The 16,617-nt window shown below is 52.1% G+C and overlaps 2 protein-coding genes across 6 annotated transcripts in view; one reads left to right on the top strand and one right to left on the bottom strand.

The window, feature by feature from the left end:
• Positions 1-5,882, top strand: Rhoc (ras homolog family member C). Of its 2 annotated transcripts, XM_038311111.1 has the most exons (6): positions 94-130; positions 1,835-1,935; positions 3,230-3,393; positions 3,873-3,993; positions 4,247-4,377; positions 5,293-5,882. In XM_038311111.1, the coding sequence occupies exons 3-6, from the start codon at positions 3,238-3,240 to the stop codon at positions 5,464-5,466; spliced, it is 582 nt and encodes a 193-aa protein (XP_038167039.1). In that variant the 5' UTR covers positions 94-130; positions 1,835-1,935; positions 3,230-3,237; the 3' UTR covers positions 5,467-5,882. The 2 variants fall into 2 exon arrangements, with proteins under 2 accessions (XP_038167038.1, XP_038167039.1); XM_038311110.1 differs by lacking the exon at positions 1,835-1,935 and having other exon boundaries at positions 1-130.
• Mov10 (Mov10 RISC complex RNA helicase) overlaps positions 4,789-16,617 on the bottom strand; it is a 25,058-nt gene continuing 13,229 nt past the window's right edge. For all 4 annotated transcript variants that reach the window (XM_038311107.1, XM_038311106.1, XM_038311105.1 and 1 more), the window contains 16 exons: positions 14,574-14,708; positions 14,191-14,359; positions 12,790-12,944; positions 12,360-12,536; positions 12,091-12,238; positions 11,426-11,584; positions 11,094-11,197; positions 10,830-10,927; positions 10,525-10,741; positions 8,856-8,973; positions 8,497-8,688; positions 8,293-8,367; positions 7,234-7,359; positions 7,068-7,156; positions 6,726-6,847; positions 4,789-6,633 (listed from right to left, as the gene is read on the bottom strand). In XM_038311107.1, the coding sequence (XP_038167035.1) occupies positions 6,542-6,633; positions 6,726-6,847; positions 7,068-7,156; positions 7,234-7,359; positions 8,293-8,367; positions 8,497-8,688; positions 8,856-8,973; positions 10,525-10,741; positions 10,830-10,927; positions 11,094-11,197; positions 11,426-11,584; positions 12,091-12,238; positions 12,360-12,536; positions 12,790-12,944; positions 14,191-14,359; positions 14,574-14,708 (2,176 nt within the window). In that variant the 3' untranslated portion in view covers positions 4,789-6,541. The remainder of the gene's footprint in view (positions 6,634-6,725; positions 6,848-7,067; positions 7,157-7,233; positions 7,360-8,292; positions 8,368-8,496; positions 8,689-8,855; positions 8,974-10,524; positions 10,742-10,829; positions 10,928-11,093; positions 11,198-11,425; positions 11,585-12,090; positions 12,239-12,359; positions 12,537-12,789; positions 12,945-14,190; positions 14,360-14,573; positions 14,709-16,617) is intronic.

The following is a 16,617-nucleotide window of genomic DNA, read 5'->3' on the forward strand; positions in this document are numbered from 1 at the left end:
GTGCTAAGGGCCGCCCTCGTCGACTCCCCCCCCCCAGCCCGCCCCGGAGCGGTGCTGGAGAGTGGGGCGGGGTTCGGGTCAGTCTCAGCCTCCGGCACCGGCCGCGCAGCTGGAGGCGGTGGAGCGGAAGGTACCCGGGCCCGAGCTGGGGGGGTGGCGAGGCGTCGTGGGAACTCGGCTCCCAGGAAAGCACTTTCCTGGTTTTCTGATCACTCGGGGAACGGCCCGGGAGGGGGCTCCGGGCTGGCCATGGGAGAGCGCCCCGATCTGCGGGGCAGGCGCGCTAGCCTCCTGGGTTAGAGCGTTCTCGAACCAGAACCTCTTTCCTTTCTGAGCCTCCCTAGCCGGGCCAGGGATTCACTTGGATCTCTGTGAGCGACCCTACCCAGACGCTCTAGTTCCAGGCGAGGCGTAAGGAACAGGGCCTTGGGCCGACTAGGGGAGTTCTGGCCTGGGAAGGGGAATGGCGGGAATAGGGGCGGGGTGTGACTATTGGGGGCTGCCACTGCCTGGCGGGTCTGGACGCCGCCCTAGATGGTTTTTGGAGCTAGTCTGAACTAAGAGGTTGAGACGACAAGGAAAGAGTCCACTCTCGTGTTGTGAATGTGCGTCTGAGAATGAGGAAAAAACCAGAACACCAAAATCCCAGACTCTGCCTCCTACCCTGTTGGGAGGTTTGGGAGTGTTAGGGGATTGGGCTGAAAGCTGGGATCCATTTCTTCCTTCACTTCTGGCTTTAAAGTTAAGAAAGAGGTATTGCCTGAAGAGTGATTCCTTGCCTAGATCTAATAGAGCAGAGTACAAAGGGCCTGTTGGATCACCTGGGAAACCAAGAGAATAAGAAGGGCTAGTGTTTTGACCCGGGGGAGGCCCCACAAGTTCTAGATGCCTCTTCAGGCCATGCCTGAGGTTTCCTGGTCTCTTAGGGTCAGTGGGGCAGTTCCTCTGGGGCTGCGTTTCACAGGAGTGTGTTAGCCTTGCCCGTTTGGCCTTGGGCCTCAGGTCCTGGCTTGGCCTGGGTCTCCAACTCTTCTGGGCCAAGAAGAGGCTAGATGCAAACATTTCTGAGCTGGGGGCTCTAAAGCCCGTGCCCTGAAGTTCTGGCCTCTGCCTCCTACCGTCTGGTGCCAACCATGTTGCTGTGGGACAGCAAGTGGCGCATGCATGCGGAAGTGACTAGCGTGTAGTAGTCATCTCCCACGGTCAACACTGCCCACCCTAGGCCGGGGCTGTCTCATCCAGTCTGTAGACAGCTGGACTTAGCTGAATTAAATGGGAGTGGGTGGGGGAGTTGGAAGAAGTCCTGTGGGTTACCTGGATATACTTCTCAGACCTCTCCTTTAAAGGAGATAGCAGCCGCAGAGTGAATGCCTTCTCCGTCTTTTGGGGGTATCAGGGAGAACAATCCCTTGTGGTGGGGGATGCTCAGTGGGGCTGTGCGTACTCAAGTCCTATAAATTCCCTGTGACTCATGTCCTCTTCCCTCATATCCCAGTTGTGTGTGTGTGTGTGTGTGTGTGTGTGTGTGTGTGTGTGTCTAGGAGGAGGAACCACCCAGAAGCCTGATACTGAAAAGAATCAGCCCGGGGCTAGAGTATTCTGCTTCCGAAAAGGCAGGCACAGGCCAGGGTCTGAGGTGGTGGTGTGTAAAGGAGCCCAGCTGAGCCAGACAGGATATGGGATTGAAAGGAAAAGCCAAGTTTGGGGCTGGGATCGGGTTACTGTCCCCTACTTAACTGCTCCCTGCCTGGACCAAGCTTAGACTGATCCTCATTAGTCTTTTCTTTTGGGCTCCTCCCAGCCTGGGCTCTAGCTCCCTCCCTCTCACCAACAGCCTGGACTCCATCTCTAGCCCCAAGCTGGCTGGCACTCTCCCTCCCTGTCTGTGTAGGCCTGGGGACCTCAGTAGCCTGAGAAGAAAGAGAAGCTGTGAAGGTGTGAACTGCTTGTTCGTGTGTGCTGGGGTGCGGGACACATGCAGACCCTGAGAAGCTGGCCTTTCTCCTAAAGTCACAGGGAGGTGTCTGCAGGCCTAAGGGTCAGCTGGTCTCTAGGAGGAAGGGGCTGTTCCAGAGAGTGGGTGGAGGTGATTCCCAAGTGGATTAGCTCCGTCACAGCAGTGCTGTGGTAGATGCCTGGCTCCTCACAGTGTGGTTATTGTCCCCTGTCAGGGGCTGAGTGACCCAATGTTGCTGCCAGGCCCGGGGAGTGGGGGGGCAGCCTGCCTGACCGTGATCTGCCAGGACTGAGCCTTCTTTGTGTGACTTGAGACTTTGGGGAAGGGGTGGGGTGGGCCGGGGAGCCAGCCGGCTGCTCCTACTGTCCTGGGGGCTGCTCCCGCTGTCCCCCCCGGCTTACTTTCTCTGCTTATGTTCTTGCTGTGGGATGCTGTATAGGACAGACAGACTGGATCACTCGCCTTGCTTTGAGAGCCTGCCCTGCACCCACCGTATGTGTCAGGCTCTAAATAATGTGTCCAGACCTCACTGAGCCTCAGTTTCCCACTTTTGTCAAAGTAGCATGGCCTGGGGTAGGATGGCTCAGCAGGCAGAGGGGCTTGCCAGGCAAGCATGATTACTCTAGTTCAAGCCCAGGAACCCATTGGGAGGGAGGAGAGAACTGGTTCTGGATTGTCCTTTGACTTTCACATCCACCTACTAGGCAACTGGAGACCTGAAGATTCTTCTCAAAATACCCAACAAAACACAAGTGTCCGGGAGATAGGAACGCCTAGAGGCTCTACCTGTGTTCCTTGCTCGGCCCCACCACCTGTAGCTGATGTCTTTGTGACCAGGCATGCATGACTTCTATGGAGGGACAGTCTATTCTAGCTTGCATTTTAGTGGTTATTAATGAGTCAAAATCCTGGCCAAAAAAAAAAAAAAAAAAAAAAAAAAAAAAAAGCTGATAGGCAAGGCAGATAAATCTAGGTCTCTTGGGAGCATCTGCATGTGAACAAGATTTAAGCCAGTATTCCTGGCTCCCAAGTGTCATCTTCCTTCTCCTGATCCGTTCTAACCCACCCAGGAAGACCTGTCCTGACCAGCATTCCAAGGTCTTTTGCCTGCGGGATTGGTTCTTGGCAAGAACAGGCCTTGGCAAGCCCCCTTCCCTTCCTTTGCTGGACGCTGTGGTTTTCATGGAAGCTTGGGGGGGGGCCCTAGAGCAGTGCTAGTGGCCTTACTGGGTTCTCTTTTTCCTCCCAAATCTCCTGCCTCTTGACTGCCAGTTTAAACCATGGCTGCAATACGGAAGAAGCTGGTGATTGTGGGCGACGGGGCCTGTGGGAAGACCTGCCTTCTCATTGTCTTCAGCAAGGATCAGTTCCCCGAGGTCTACGTCCCTACTGTCTTCGAGAACTACATCGCAGACATTGAAGTGGATGGCAAGCAGGTGAAGGCCGAGACTTTCCTGCCTGGGAACCCTGCCCCCATTCCCATAGGGCCCTAGGGTGTCCTATCTTAGACCCACGCACGTCTCTGCTTCATTTCCCTGCTGGAAGTTAGGAAGTGAAACTGGAGCCCTAGAAAACCTGGATGTGCTATCTGGTTTGACCGCATACTGGCTCTGGAATCTGAGCCAAGCCCCTTTGCCTCTGGGCTCAACCTCACTCCACTGCAGAATGTGAATGAGGGCAAGACCTACCCCCAAAGGGTTGCCGTAAGAATTAAATGGTGCTTACAATGGCAGCTCATACTTCACAAAGATCAAGCCCGCCTTAGATTGTTGGTTTTGTGACTGGTCAGTACGGCTCAGCACATACTGAGTGCTGCAAAGATGATCCTCAGTTTATGGGACCAGTGACTTCGGAGGACCTTGGGGTGTTAGGTTTGGGATCTCCGGGCTAGCTACTCAGTAGTCCTATGTGTCAGGTGGAGCTGGCTCTGTGGGACACAGCAGGGCAAGAAGACTACGATCGCCTCCGGCCTCTGTCCTACCCGGACACTGACGTCATCCTCATGTGTTTCTCCATTGACAGTCCTGACAGCCTGGGTAAGGCTTCGGAGGGATGGAGAGCCTTTGGTGTCTGCCATCTTCAGAGGCTGTGGGGAGGGAGTGTTGGGCCCTGCAGGTCTCCTTTGCGATGGAGACAATAGCCCTTGGGGTGTGGGTGAGGGCATCCACCACAAGGGGCTTGGGGCTGTGCAAGGGTACCGCGTGTTCAGTAGTCCTGGTGACAGCTGTGGAAGGCTGGGCTTCTGCCGCTCTCTGCCCACGCCTACATCTTCTGAGGTTATCTCTGCAGAAAACATTCCCGAGAAGTGGACCCCGGAGGTGAAGCACTTTTGCCCCAATGTGCCCATCATCCTAGTGGGGAATAAGAAGGATCTGAGGCAAGATGAGCACACCAGAAGGGAGCTGGCCAAGATGAAACAGGTGGGTGAGACAGCACGTGGTGAGGAAGGGTCCTCGGGGGTCAAAACCTGGGATGGAAACAGCCGAGAGCCAGCCTTAGCAGGAACTGTGATGTTCACCTTCTGCCGTCCTGGGCCTGCGTGTTGGGAGAACTAGAAGGGTCCACAGGTACCTAAAGTGTCAGAGAAGTCACCTGTCCAAGGCTATTTAAAAAAAAAAAAAAAAAAAAAAAAAAAAAAAAACTTATTCCAGCTTAAGGTCTGGTCTCTTTGGAGTTGGGGCTAAGATGAAGAGCCATCGTCATCCCCAGGGGGCAGCTGTGTCAAATGAGGGTTTGGAGGCTGGACCACTGCAGTGCCCTGGGAGGGAGGGCATTATGAATGGCTGAAGAAAGGCTCAGAGGGGTGTGCACTCAGAGACTTGCTGAAGGACTCTAGCCAGAGCACTGTTTTATTTAGAGCAAGGTAAGGAAGGTAGGCTCTCCTGGGAGGATAATTAAGGTTTTAATTGGGGACAGATGTCCAGGCTGTAAGTAAAAAAACATTCTGGTAGCTATGGAGAATGGACTCAAAGAGGGGTTCTCTCAACCTTTGGGGGTTGTGTGTCAAGTCACATCATGACTCATAAAAGGAACAAAATTAGTTATGAAGTAGCAACAAAATAACTTTATGGTTGGGGGATCACCACAGGAGGAGGAGCTCTAGAGGAAAATGAGAACGGAGGTCAGTTGGGTGGTGGGCGCTTGTTCAGAGTTGAAGTGGGCACTGTAGGAATCAGGCTGGGTGGGAAGAGAGAACAGACAGAATTCTGAAATGGCAAACTTGGGTCTTACGGCCCCAGCCTGGAAGCTGCCTGTGGTAGCTGGGTGTTCTGCAGGGCGTATAGAGGATATTTATTTGCCTCTTCTTGTGACCCCCCCCAATCTCATCTTTGCAGGAGCCTGTTCGATCTGAGGAAGGCCGGGACATGGCGAACAGGATCAGTGCCTTTGGCTACCTTGAGTGCTCAGCCAAGACTAAGGAAGGGGTGCGGGAGGTATTTGAGATGGCCACTCGGGCTGGCCTACAGGTCCGCAAGAATAAGCGCCGGAGGGGCTGTCCCATTCTCTGAGTTTCCCAAGATCTCTTCAGTTTTCCCTCCCTCCCCCTCACAGGGGTTCAAAATACCCCTATCCCATTCCACCCTTGTAGGGCTCCATGATGCCAGTTTCTGTTTTGGTTCTTTCCTGCCCAGGACTGCATGAGTTTTCCCAGCCCCACCTGGGGGCTGGTAGGCCCTTTCCTCCCTGCCTCTGGGAACCAGGCTAGTGTCCTGCCCTTCCTGAGCAGGGCCCCTCCTCCTGCCGCATTGGTCCACGGTTAGGGCTCATAGTCCCTTCGGCCTTCCCTCTATCACACACCAGCACTTTATATTTCTGGCTCACAGGAGGAGTCTGGGGTGGCGTTTCTGCTTTGGGTAGTAGCCTCACCTCTGACTTGACTCAGTGGGAGGGCAGGACATGAATAAAGGTCAAAGGTTGCACCATGTGTGGCAGCTTCCTGTCTTTACTGGCCTACCTTGGCTGTGAGCCTGGAGTCCCATCTTTTTCTCGAGTTGCTGGCTAGGCTGGGCCCCTGTCTGCCGAGGCGGGGTTGGGGGCGGAGGCAGCAGGGGACAGGGTGGAGACTAAAGGATGAGGTCATGTTTGGCTGACTGCCTGGGTGGGTGAGGGGAGTGGTCCGTACCATTGGCTAAACATAGAAGCCTGTGGGTGGCTTCCCTGTCCACTGGGTTTCCTGTCTTCCACGTAGTTTTAGAGGGGTGTGGCTCTGGACAGATACCCTCCTGGAGGGTCAGCTGGGGGGCACAGGAAGCAAGCAAGGCGTAAGCAAGAGGCTTTTGCATAGAACGGCATTTTGTTTTTCTTGAAGCAGCTCAGCTATAGACTGCTTGCCTAGCATATTCGCGGCTGTGGGTTCAATCCCCAGTACTGCGAAGGAGATGGAAAAAAGAAAAAGCTTTTCTTCCTCCCCCTTCCTCCAAATTTTAGCAGCTTGGGTTAATTTTCCCTAGCAGAGGAAGGGGTGGAAGGGTTGGGGATGTAAACGTCCCAGCCTTCCTGTCTCTTGCTGGAACAGGTGAGCTGGGTTCTGAGGAATAGGCAGCAATAAGGCTTGGCTGGTGTGAGAAGGCGGCAGCTGTGTCTTCAGAGCTCATTTCTCCACTCTGGCTCCACTTGGAAGGACAGGCCTCCTTCACCCTCCCGCTCCTGGGGGAGATTTTGGTGGCGGTGGGGTCCTAGGAAGAGGAGACATACTTGGTTTTCTTTGCCACTTCTTTCCACAGCAATGCCTCCCCCGATCCCTCGGACCACCACAGCCCATCCATACCTGAGGTAGAGGGGCTGAGTTTGCTCAGACCTTGGAGTAAGTCCTGTCCCTGCTGCAGGTCCAGTTTAGCAGGAAAGGGGCATCCAGTATACCCCCCGTTTTCTTTACAGAACTCCAGGAATCTGTGGGGTACAGGGACATTGGCATGGGGAGCTGTGTAGGGCTGGCTGGAGCAGAGAGGCAGAAAGCAGAGTGGCCCAGCTTCACTTAATAATTCAGGGTGGGCACCGTGAACACCAATAGATCTGAGGACTAACGGAGTATAAGTGTTCAGTAGAGACACACCTGCCCTAGGCTGAGACTCGTGGTCACCAAGAGCAATTATGGGGTGGGAATGCTTACGTTTTCCAGTCCGGGTCATGGCCTAGGAGGAGGGGGTTGCCCACTACGATGAGCAAAGCCTTGGCCCGGGTCACAGCCACGTTGAACCTCTGGAAGGAAGAAGTGGTGATGTCATAGTAGGGACAGGCCCTGAGAACACGTTCGTGCCACCCACAAGCCTGCAAACCTTGGGGTTCTTAAGGAAACCGAGGTTAAAGTCCAGATCCAGCTGCACAAAACTCTGACTGCTCCGGACGGTGGAGATGAGGATGACGCTTCGTTCTTGCCCTTGGAATTCTTCCACAGAGCCCACCTAGAGGGCAGAGGCAGGCCTTAAGACCTAAGAGGAGCCATGGCGACAAACCCACTCTAGGGGGCAAAGCTGCCAGGAAGGTACAGACAGGCCACTGGTTACTTGTAGATTATCTGAGGGGAGTGCGGGGCCAGGAAGAGGCTAGTTCTGCCTGCTGTGGAGGCCTGAAGGACAGAGCCAGTTATAGGGTGGGGCCTGGAAAGGATTCAAATCCAATCAAGTGGCAGGCACCGCAAAGAAAGCCCTGAGCTGAGTTCTCTTCTTTGGAGACACAGTCCCTAATTTGGTCGGAATTTCTGAGGGAGAGGTCTGTACACCATAAAGCGGTGGTTTTTCAATCCTGGCCCCGCATGTCAGGATCACCTGTGGAGCTACAAAACAAAACAAAAAGCCAGGTGGTGATGGTGCTTATAATCCCAGCACTCGGGAGGCAGAGACAGGCGGATCTCTTGAGTTTGAGGCCAACCTGGTCTGCAGAGCAAGTTCCAGGATAGCCAGGGGTACCTGCACCGAGAAACCCTGTCTTGAAAGCCAACAATAAATAATAAATAACAAAACAATAGCAAAAACCCACTCTGGCTTTTCCTCCAGACAGCTAATTGGCTGGGTGGGACCCAGGCAGTGGCATTATTAAAGTTCTCCATGTGATTTTTTATCTGAATCAGTGTTGAGCTGCCCCTTCAGACCAAGAGTTAAGCGACAGAGGGAGCGAGGAGACATCACATGACAGGCAGGGTTGGTCTAGAGAGTTTGGACTTCATCCTAGGGCAGAGGCCGCACACCTGACTGATAAGAAAAGAAATGGTGCTTGCTCTCAGAACTACCTGGGGAAACCCCAGTTTCATTCTGAGGAAACAGGGTGGGACGGGACACAACACAGACTGACGTCAGAGGCACATGGAAGGCTGGGAGAGAACACGGGACATGTGTCACCTTTAACTCCTTGATGTCATCCAGTCCTCGAAGCTCCCGGTCAAGTTTGGTGATGCAGTAACGGATTTTTTCTACCTGGAGGGAGGGGAGAGCTGCCTTTCTCTCATGCCCTCACCCTCACAGAGAGGGAGGCAGAGGCCGGCAGCTAGCTAGGGTGCCAGCGGGCAAAGAGAGTCCTAGTCTTGGACTGGGGGGGGGCCTAACCTGCTTCCGGTATGGGGAGATGACGCCCACGCTCCGGGGGCTCAGGCGGGCTTTCCCCTTCTTGGAGGAAGGGGCCAGCAGCTGTTTCAGGTATGACGTCACTGTGGCGGCCTCTTCGGGGTTGAAGAAGGATGGGCTATTGCCCTCCCGCTCATCTTTGCCCATTACACCGTGGAAGATGATGGGAAAGCCCTGGACATGACGAAGCGAGAGGAAACCCCTCAGGCTGATCTCCCTCCTCCCCAGCTAGGGACACAAGGGTTCCAGGCTACAGTGACAAACAAAGGGAGGGTTCGGTGCCTTCCGGAGGAGGGCGGCGCAGGGGTCCAGGGTCGGAGCCCTGCCCTGTTTGGCCTCACCTGCCGAGGCAGCCCCTCCCAGCGGCAGAACCTTTCTCGATCCATCACATCCGCACAGGCCTGCAGCTCCCCATCGTAGTACAGCTGGTTGGGGATGTCCAGGATGGTGGGGTGAGACCTAGGAGGCAGGAGGAGAAAGAACAAGATCCAGGCCCCTCGGGGGAGCCCTGCTCCACCTGCTCCCCACTCCTAGTCTCTGGTCCTCCAGCCATGCCCAGGACACATTCATCGACGCTGTAACGACAGAAAGCCGAGCTAGCCAGGCCTGGCTCTCACTGACCAGTCAAATCCAAGAATTTAGCACCCATCCTCAGGTTTTAGTTTGCCAAACAAGGGCAGTCCAAAAACAAATTATCAGCACTACTTAATTAGGTGAAAGTATCACCCAATGAAAGCATCAACACAAAAGCATTTACATACTTTGACAGTCATCCTTGTGTGGTGTGGGTCATGCCATGCCATGCGTGTGGAGGTCAGAGGACAACCTTGAGGAGTCAGTTCGCTCCTTCTATCCCTAAGTAGGATCACGGGTTCGGGAAATTCCACTTGGGTTGCTAGGTATGTGTACAGCAAATAATTTTACCCACTGAGCCATCTCAACCCTGCCGTTTTGAGACTATGTCTGACTGCAGCCAAGACTAGCCTTTAAACTCTGAATCCTCCTGTCTCACCCAAACTCCAAATGCTGGCATTAAGGCATTTACGACTGCCCGGCTTATTTTTACTCAACCCCGTTTTTTGTTTGTTTGTATGCTTGGGTTTTTTGTTGTTGTTGTTTTGTTTTTTGAGACAGGGTTTCTCTGTGTAACAGCACTAGCTATCTTGGATCTAGCTCTCGTAGACCAGGCTGGCCTCGAACTCACAGAGATCCACCTGCCTCTGTCTTCTGAGTGCTGGGATTAAAGGAGAGAGCCACCACGGCTTGGTTTTACTCAACTCTTAAAAGATTTTTATTCTTTTTAATTATGTGTGTTTGTATGTGTGGGGCGTGGAGGCCAAAGGTGTCAGATCCCCCTGGAGTTAGTTAGAGGTGGCTATGAGCCACTTGACATGGGTGCTGAACACAGGTCCTCTGCAACACTTTTAACTGCTGAGGCATCTGTCCAGTCCCAGATTTATCAAACTCTTACCGACAGTCCAGAACTCACACCTAAGCACTGACGTTACATAAAGAAGTACATAAAATTGTGAGGGTGGTGTGCACCTAAAATCCTAGCTACTCAGGAAGTTGAGGCAGGATTGCTCGAGCCAAGGGTTAAGATCAGCCTAGACAACACTGGCAGACCTCATCTCAAAGGGGAGAGGAGAGTTAGGGATGTACATTAGTGGTAAAACACTTGAAAGCAATGTGCAAAATCCTGGGCTCAAGTCCCAGGACCCAACAAAAAAGAAAAACCACAAGTATATCTGCCTGAGTTGAATATGCAATTCAACTAACAATGGTTTTATGGAAAAACTTATGCTCCCTGCCTTTCTTTTTTCTTGTTGGGTTGCCTAGAAACTTAGACCCATCCAGACATATTCTGGCCTGGCGACCTCCGGTATGCAGATAAACCATTGGTCCAAGAAGCAGTGGGCCTGCTCAGTCACAAGGCAGGTAGCTGTAAGAAGGCTGCCAAAGCGAGCCCCTCTTTCACCTGACAAGCAGCAGAGGCGCGGGCAGCGATACCTGTAGTTGCGGAGCAGTTTGGTGATGAACTGGGGGTCATAGCCATTGGGGCCCTTCTTGTACAAGGAGTTGTAGGTGAGCAGGCGCTCTAGCAGAGAGTAGCCAAGTCCATGCTTCTGTGCCAGCGGCGAACGGAGCACAGGCCCCAGCTGCCGAGGGTCTCCTGCCAGCACCAGCTGCCCTCCTGGATTGCCCGTCTCCTTGACATCCATCAGTCCTGAGAGGCCCGGGAGAAAGGTTAAATGGTGGGACTCACCCAGCTGGTGTGGGGTGGTGTACCTACTGCCCATGCTGAGCCCCCTCACCTGCTATGGCCACCAGACTCTCGGGCTCCATGCAGTGGCCAGCCTCATCGATGAAGATGTGTGTGAAGTGATCGATGGGAAACTGGGCTGACACCAACCTGGGAGTGTCAGGCCAAGCAGGGGTCATTCCCAGGCACCCAGCTACCAATCCTGAACTCTGGCCCTTCATTTCACCCTGCCCTCAGGAACCCTTCCTCTTTCCCTAGCCCTATACCCTTTTACTCTTTACTAACAAGTGAGAAACAAATCCTGCCCATCCCTTACCTGCTGGCCGTGATGAGGGTGGTGATTAAGACCCGATATTGCTGGAGATGCTTCTTGGCGGGATATACATACTCTCCTTTCTTAGCATCCCAGTTACAGCAGGTCTGTGGGTTATGGAAGGACGGGACATCAGCTTGGCTCTTTCCTTTCTCACGCTCACCCTGGCTCTGGACCTCCAACACTTATTACCTGCCTCCCTCCCTCCCTATGCAGAAAAGGAAACTTAAGTCCCCAGAGGAGCCCTGACCAACCCGAAGCCATGCAGCAAGTCTTAGGTGCTCTGAGAACCTCCCAGGCATCCACTGTCCCTTGGCCCTCTACTTCCTATATACCTTAATGTCCTCAGGTACCATTCGGATGTCCCTGCTGGGGGCCAGGAGACGGTAGATGGAGCTGGGCAGGTGGACCCGGAGGCGCTGACAGAGGAGGTCAGCCCCTGAGTTGGATGGTGTACAGGCCAGGATGTGGGCTTTGGGCAAGAGCTTCACTACCTGAGACAAAGAAAAGGACAGTATGGGGCTGGAGAGATGGCTCAGAGGTTAAGAGCATTGCCTGCTCTTCCAAAGGTCCCGAGTTCAATTCCCAGCAACCACATGGTGGCTCACAACCATCTGTAATGGGGTCTGGTGCCCTCTTCTGGCCTGCAGGCATTCACACAGACAGAATATTGTATACATAATAAATAAATATTTAAAAAAAAAAGAAAAGGACAGTATGGGCAGAAGCTTCCTATGCCACTGGACTCGGGCTGCATTTGCGTCCCAGATGCCTGCTAGTCTAGATGACACTTTGGTATCGGATATTGGTAAATTCACATCTGCGTGTTTACAAGTCAACACTCAACAGTCATAATGACCCTAAGTCCCTACCTCCTCTTTGGGTGACCTGTTCAGGTGTGGGAATATTCAGGAGACTGGAGGGAATCAAAATTGCAAACAAATGTTGGGGGGATGGATGCATAATTCAGTATAGGCCTTGGATTCTGCTTCAGGCTCACCTGTTTGATGGCCTCCACCAACGTGACAGTCTTGCCGGTACCTGGAGGCCCAAAGATGATATAGGGGGCAGGCCGGGTGGTGCCCCTCACAATGTGCTTCATGGCCTGAAGCTGCTCCGGGTTTGACTCCAGACTCCGGTCATACAGCCTGGCACAGGGGTCCAGGAATATGAGCTTGAAGTCATCCAGTGTCCCAGAGGCTTCTGGGCCCCCACTCCCAATATCCATACCCCAAGGAGCCCCCCCAAAACCCCTGCCCACAGTCTCACTTGAATTTCACATCTGAGGGCAGCAGCGAGACCCCACGGGAGGCCACGGGAAAAAGCATGGGCCACAGTAGCCATCGCTCTGTCAACTCCAAGGCCCGGTGCTGGACCCGAAGGGGCTGCCGGTTGAAGGTAAAGTTCACCTTGAAGGTCAGCCCATCCACAAATCGGCTCAGGAGGCTTTAGGCAGAGAATTAAGTGGGAGAATTCTTGTTAGGTGGAATGGGCAGTAAAAAGCTAGGACCCTGTCCAACTCCTACCATTCTACTCCCAAGAGGTCCTTACAAAGCTCTCTGGGAGGTGAAGTCACACAGCTTGGGGTCTCCCTGCCCTGTGTTCAGGGTCCTAGTCATCTCTGGAGACAAGACCTCCTAACTCCAGGCCTTAGATGTCTGAAGGTTGTTTTTGGTTGTTTGGTCCTCCCAACACTCACCTTGTGGGAAAGCTCAGCTTGACACGGTCCAGTTCTACCTTGTGTACAAAACCCTTGTAGGTGACAGGGTCCTCTTGGTGGGTCTCAGAGGACAAGAGGGCAAAGAGGTGGTCACCCCGTAGCACTGAGGGACGGCTCTCGGTCACACCAGGAACCTATAGAATATGAACATAAGCAAGCTTTCTTCTCTCTCTCTCTCTCTCTCTCTCCAGTTTTTGAGACGGTTTCTCTGTGTATAGCACTGGCTGTCCTGGAACTCTCTGTAGATAGACCAGGCTAGCCTCGAACTCACAGCAACCTGCCTGTCTACGTTTCTATCCCATGGATGACCATGGGAGGGTCTTAGCCCCAGGGTCTGGCTTCATAGCTGCCACTCATGCAGCTTTCCTCTCCTACAAGACAAAGCAAGAAGCAGGGGGAAGAGAAAGGACCACAGGCTGCTAGCGGTGCTTACCCTGGGAACCCCGAAAACTCCAGGTAGATGTGGTGGTCACTATCCCCAGTCCAGCTAGCTGCCTTCTTGGCCAGCCCAGCTCTAGCTTTGCCTTTAGCGCCATGGTGCAAACTCGCTTCCTGTAACAACCTTTCCCCGATCATCTTAGGTCTCTCCTTTCCCACCTGCACACGCTCTTGTGCATTAATCCATTCTCATGAGCAGGTCTGAGTTTGTGTGTATACACTCAAAATGTGAGGGCTGGTGAGATGGCTCAGCGGGTAAAGGTGCCCGCTGCTAAGCCTGACAATCTGAATTCAATCCCTGGGACCTACATGGTGGAAAGAGAAAATAAGATTCCTGCCAACTGTCCTTTGACCTCCACATGGATGCTATTCATGTTGCATACACACATAATAACATATATTATATATACATATATAATACACACACGCATATATATGTGTGTATATATATATATATATATACACATTTTAAAAACCAAAATATAAACATTTGAAAGAGGTCTCAGAATCATCCATAAAGCTGAGAATACAAAGGACTCACCAATACCACATAGGTAGTAGCAAAACTTCTATTAAAACCCCACTACCCATGTGAATTAGCTGTGGTGGGCCATGCCTATAATCCTATCACTGGGCCAGCAGACATAGGAGGATTAGAAATTCAAGACACCCTTAGCTACACAGTAAGTCTGAAGCTAGCCTGGGCTGCGTGGGACCCTGCCTAAAATAAATAAAATAGAAACAAAATCACTGTCCTGTTTTGGCACATTTTGGGAGACAGGAAGCTCACCTTGCTTTGTCTATACCCTCTGAAACAGGAACTATTTCATCCTTTTGGTATGTTTTCCTATGCCCTTTGTCAGGGATCACGGCCTATTAACCTCCTTCAAGCTGACTGTCGTGGGCCCCCCCTTTCCCACGAGGTAAGGTCTGAGCCCTGACCTCCAGTGTGAGCAGCCTGGGATTCTGGTCCGCAGGGTCCCAGGTCATGGGTACCGACTCCAGGTCATAGTGCCGGATGTCATGCTCCATCTGCAGCTCCTCCAGATGTAGCAGCAGCCGGAACTTCACCTCATAGTTCCTGGATTTCAGGGTTGTCTCCAACTGGGCCCTGGTAGGGACGGTTGAGTCGGGGCGGGAACAGGGTGGGTCGGACAACGGCCCCTGTGCTGGGGCTCTACCCTTCCCATTCGTTCATGCCCCCATGCTGAACATGCTGTGGGCACCAAGCACTGCTCAGGTGAACGAGCGCAATGAGCACAGACGGAGAAGCCAGGAGAGAGAAGATGACAAGGGAGCACGTGGCACAAAGTGCGGGGACTTACTTGATCTCAGCAACCTCCTTTGGGGACGTGAAGATACTCGGTCCCTGAAGAAGGGTAGGGAGCAGTTGCCTGAGGCGGAGGGGTGGGTAGTAGGTCCCCAGGGCCAAACTTAGCTCCAGTTCATAGCCCCTGGCACTGTGGGAGGGCAGAAAACTCGTCACAAACACAGAAACCCTTCACCTTCAGAGACTGGAAAAGTCCCTGTGGAGTGTTCAGGAAACACTCCTCTGCATTATTCCACTCTTTTGGTATATGTGCTTCCTGTGGTGGGATCAGCAGCCATCCAGGGGATTCAGTGCTCCCTAGCTCATGCAGCTGCTTGGTCCAAGGTTAGTCCAGTCTCATTTTTGTAAAATCTAATATTCGAACTATTCAAAAACACGTATTTTGTTTTTTTTTTTTTTTTTTTTTAATATTTATTTATTTATTATGTATACAATATTCTGTCTGCATGTATGCCCGCTGGCCAGAAGAGGGCACCAGATCCCATTACAGATGGTTGTGAGCCACCATGTGGTTGCTGGGAATTGAACTCAGGACCTTTGGAAGAGCAGGCAATGCTCTTAACCTCTGAGCCATCTCTCCAGCCCCAAAAACACGTATTTTGTGAGCTGGGTGTGGTGGTACAGGCCTATGATCCCAGCACTTAGCACCGGGAATGAGTATAACTGCTTTATGAATTACAGGCTAGCCTGGGCTACACAGCCCAGCTCTTCCAAAAATAAACAACAAATACAAACAATATATGCTCCTTTTGAAGAAACAACAACAAAACAATATGTTTTAAATAATAACCAAGTAACATTCCTATCATTCAGGAACAGTCAAGCTTATTTTTTTCATTTTTTGAGATAGGGGCTTCTCTGTGTAACAGCCCTAGCTGTTCTGGAACTCCCTTCGTAGACCAGGCTGGCCTTGAACTCACAAAAATCCACCTGTCTCTGCCTCCCAAATTCTAGGATTAAAGGCATGCCTGGCAGAACAGTCAATCTTAATACTGTTTTTTCCCCTTGCCTCTCTCCCTCCCTCTCTTTCTCCTTTGGTGTTCCAAGACAAGGTTTCTCAATATAAATAACAGTTCTGACTGTCCTGGAACTCACTCTATAGACCAGGCTGGCCTCAAATCCACAGAGATCCACCTGCCTCTGCCTCCCATGTGCTAGGATTAAAGGCGTGTTCACCACTGTCCAGCTACATATATATTGTTAATAAGAGGAATGTATGTTATAATTATAAAGATCTTATTGCATGGTTTGCATTTATTACTGATTGTTTTAAAATCTTTATTTTTCTATGGATTTGCATGTGTGGAGAGGGTGCCAGGTCCCCTGGAGCTGGAGTTACAGACAGCTGTGAGCCACCCAACCTGACCTGGAGCTCACTGTGCAGATTAAAATGGTCTGGAGCTCATAGAGATCGCCTCCCTCTGCCTCCCAAGTGCTGGAATTAAAGGCTTGTACCACCATTGCGCCACCATGCCTGGCACTCACTGTTAGATATCTACATTTCTGAGGGAGGTGGCAGAACAGAAGGGTGGCAGCTAAAGGGCTTTTATATATAAAAATAATGAAAAGATAGCTCAGCACTTGCTACTCTTGTATAGGACCAGAGTTTAGTTCCCACCACAGATCAGGTGGCTCACAACAGACTGTAACATCAGCCCCAGGTGATCCGGCACCCTGTTCTGGCCTCCTCTGATATATTCTCTCTCTCTCTCTCTCTCTCTCTCTCTCTCTCTCTCTCTCTCTCTCTCTCTCTCTCTCTCACACACACACACACACACACACAATTAAAAATAACATAGAATCTTTAAGAACAAATGGAGTGGGATTAGGTGATGTAGTTTGGGGGTAAAATATTACCTGGCATGCACAAAGGCCTGAGTTCAATCCCCAGCACCATGAAAAAAGATGGGGTAGATGGGGAAGTGGGAAAGTGGAGGAAGGGAAAAGAAAGGTCTACAGCCATTTCTCTACACAGTGTAAACACTTAAGAATTTCCATACTGCCCTTAGATCTGCTACTCTCCTGCAGCTCGTGTCTCT

This window comes from Arvicola amphibius, chromosome 14 (assembly GCF_903992535.2).
Source record: "Arvicola amphibius chromosome 14, mArvAmp1.2, whole genome shotgun sequence".
Classification (NCBI taxonomy): Eukaryota; Metazoa; Chordata; class Mammalia; order Rodentia; family Cricetidae; genus Arvicola; species Arvicola amphibius.

What these genes read in the sequence shown, in the direction of transcription:
- Rhoc (XM_038311110.1), top strand. Translation starts at nt 3,238, where the DNA reads ATGGCTGCAATACGGAAGAAGCTGGTGATTGTGGGCGACGGGGCCTGT. An exon ending in TGACAGTCCTGACAGCCTGG is followed by an intron (nt 3,994 to 4,246) that starts GTAAGGCTTCGG and finishes TTATCTCTGCAG; the next exon opens with AAAACATTCCCGAGAAGTGG. An exon ending in AGCTGGCCAAGATGAAACAG is followed by an intron (nt 4,378 to 5,292) that starts GTGGGTGAGACA and finishes TCATCTTTGCAG; the next exon opens with GAGCCTGTTCGATCTGAGGA.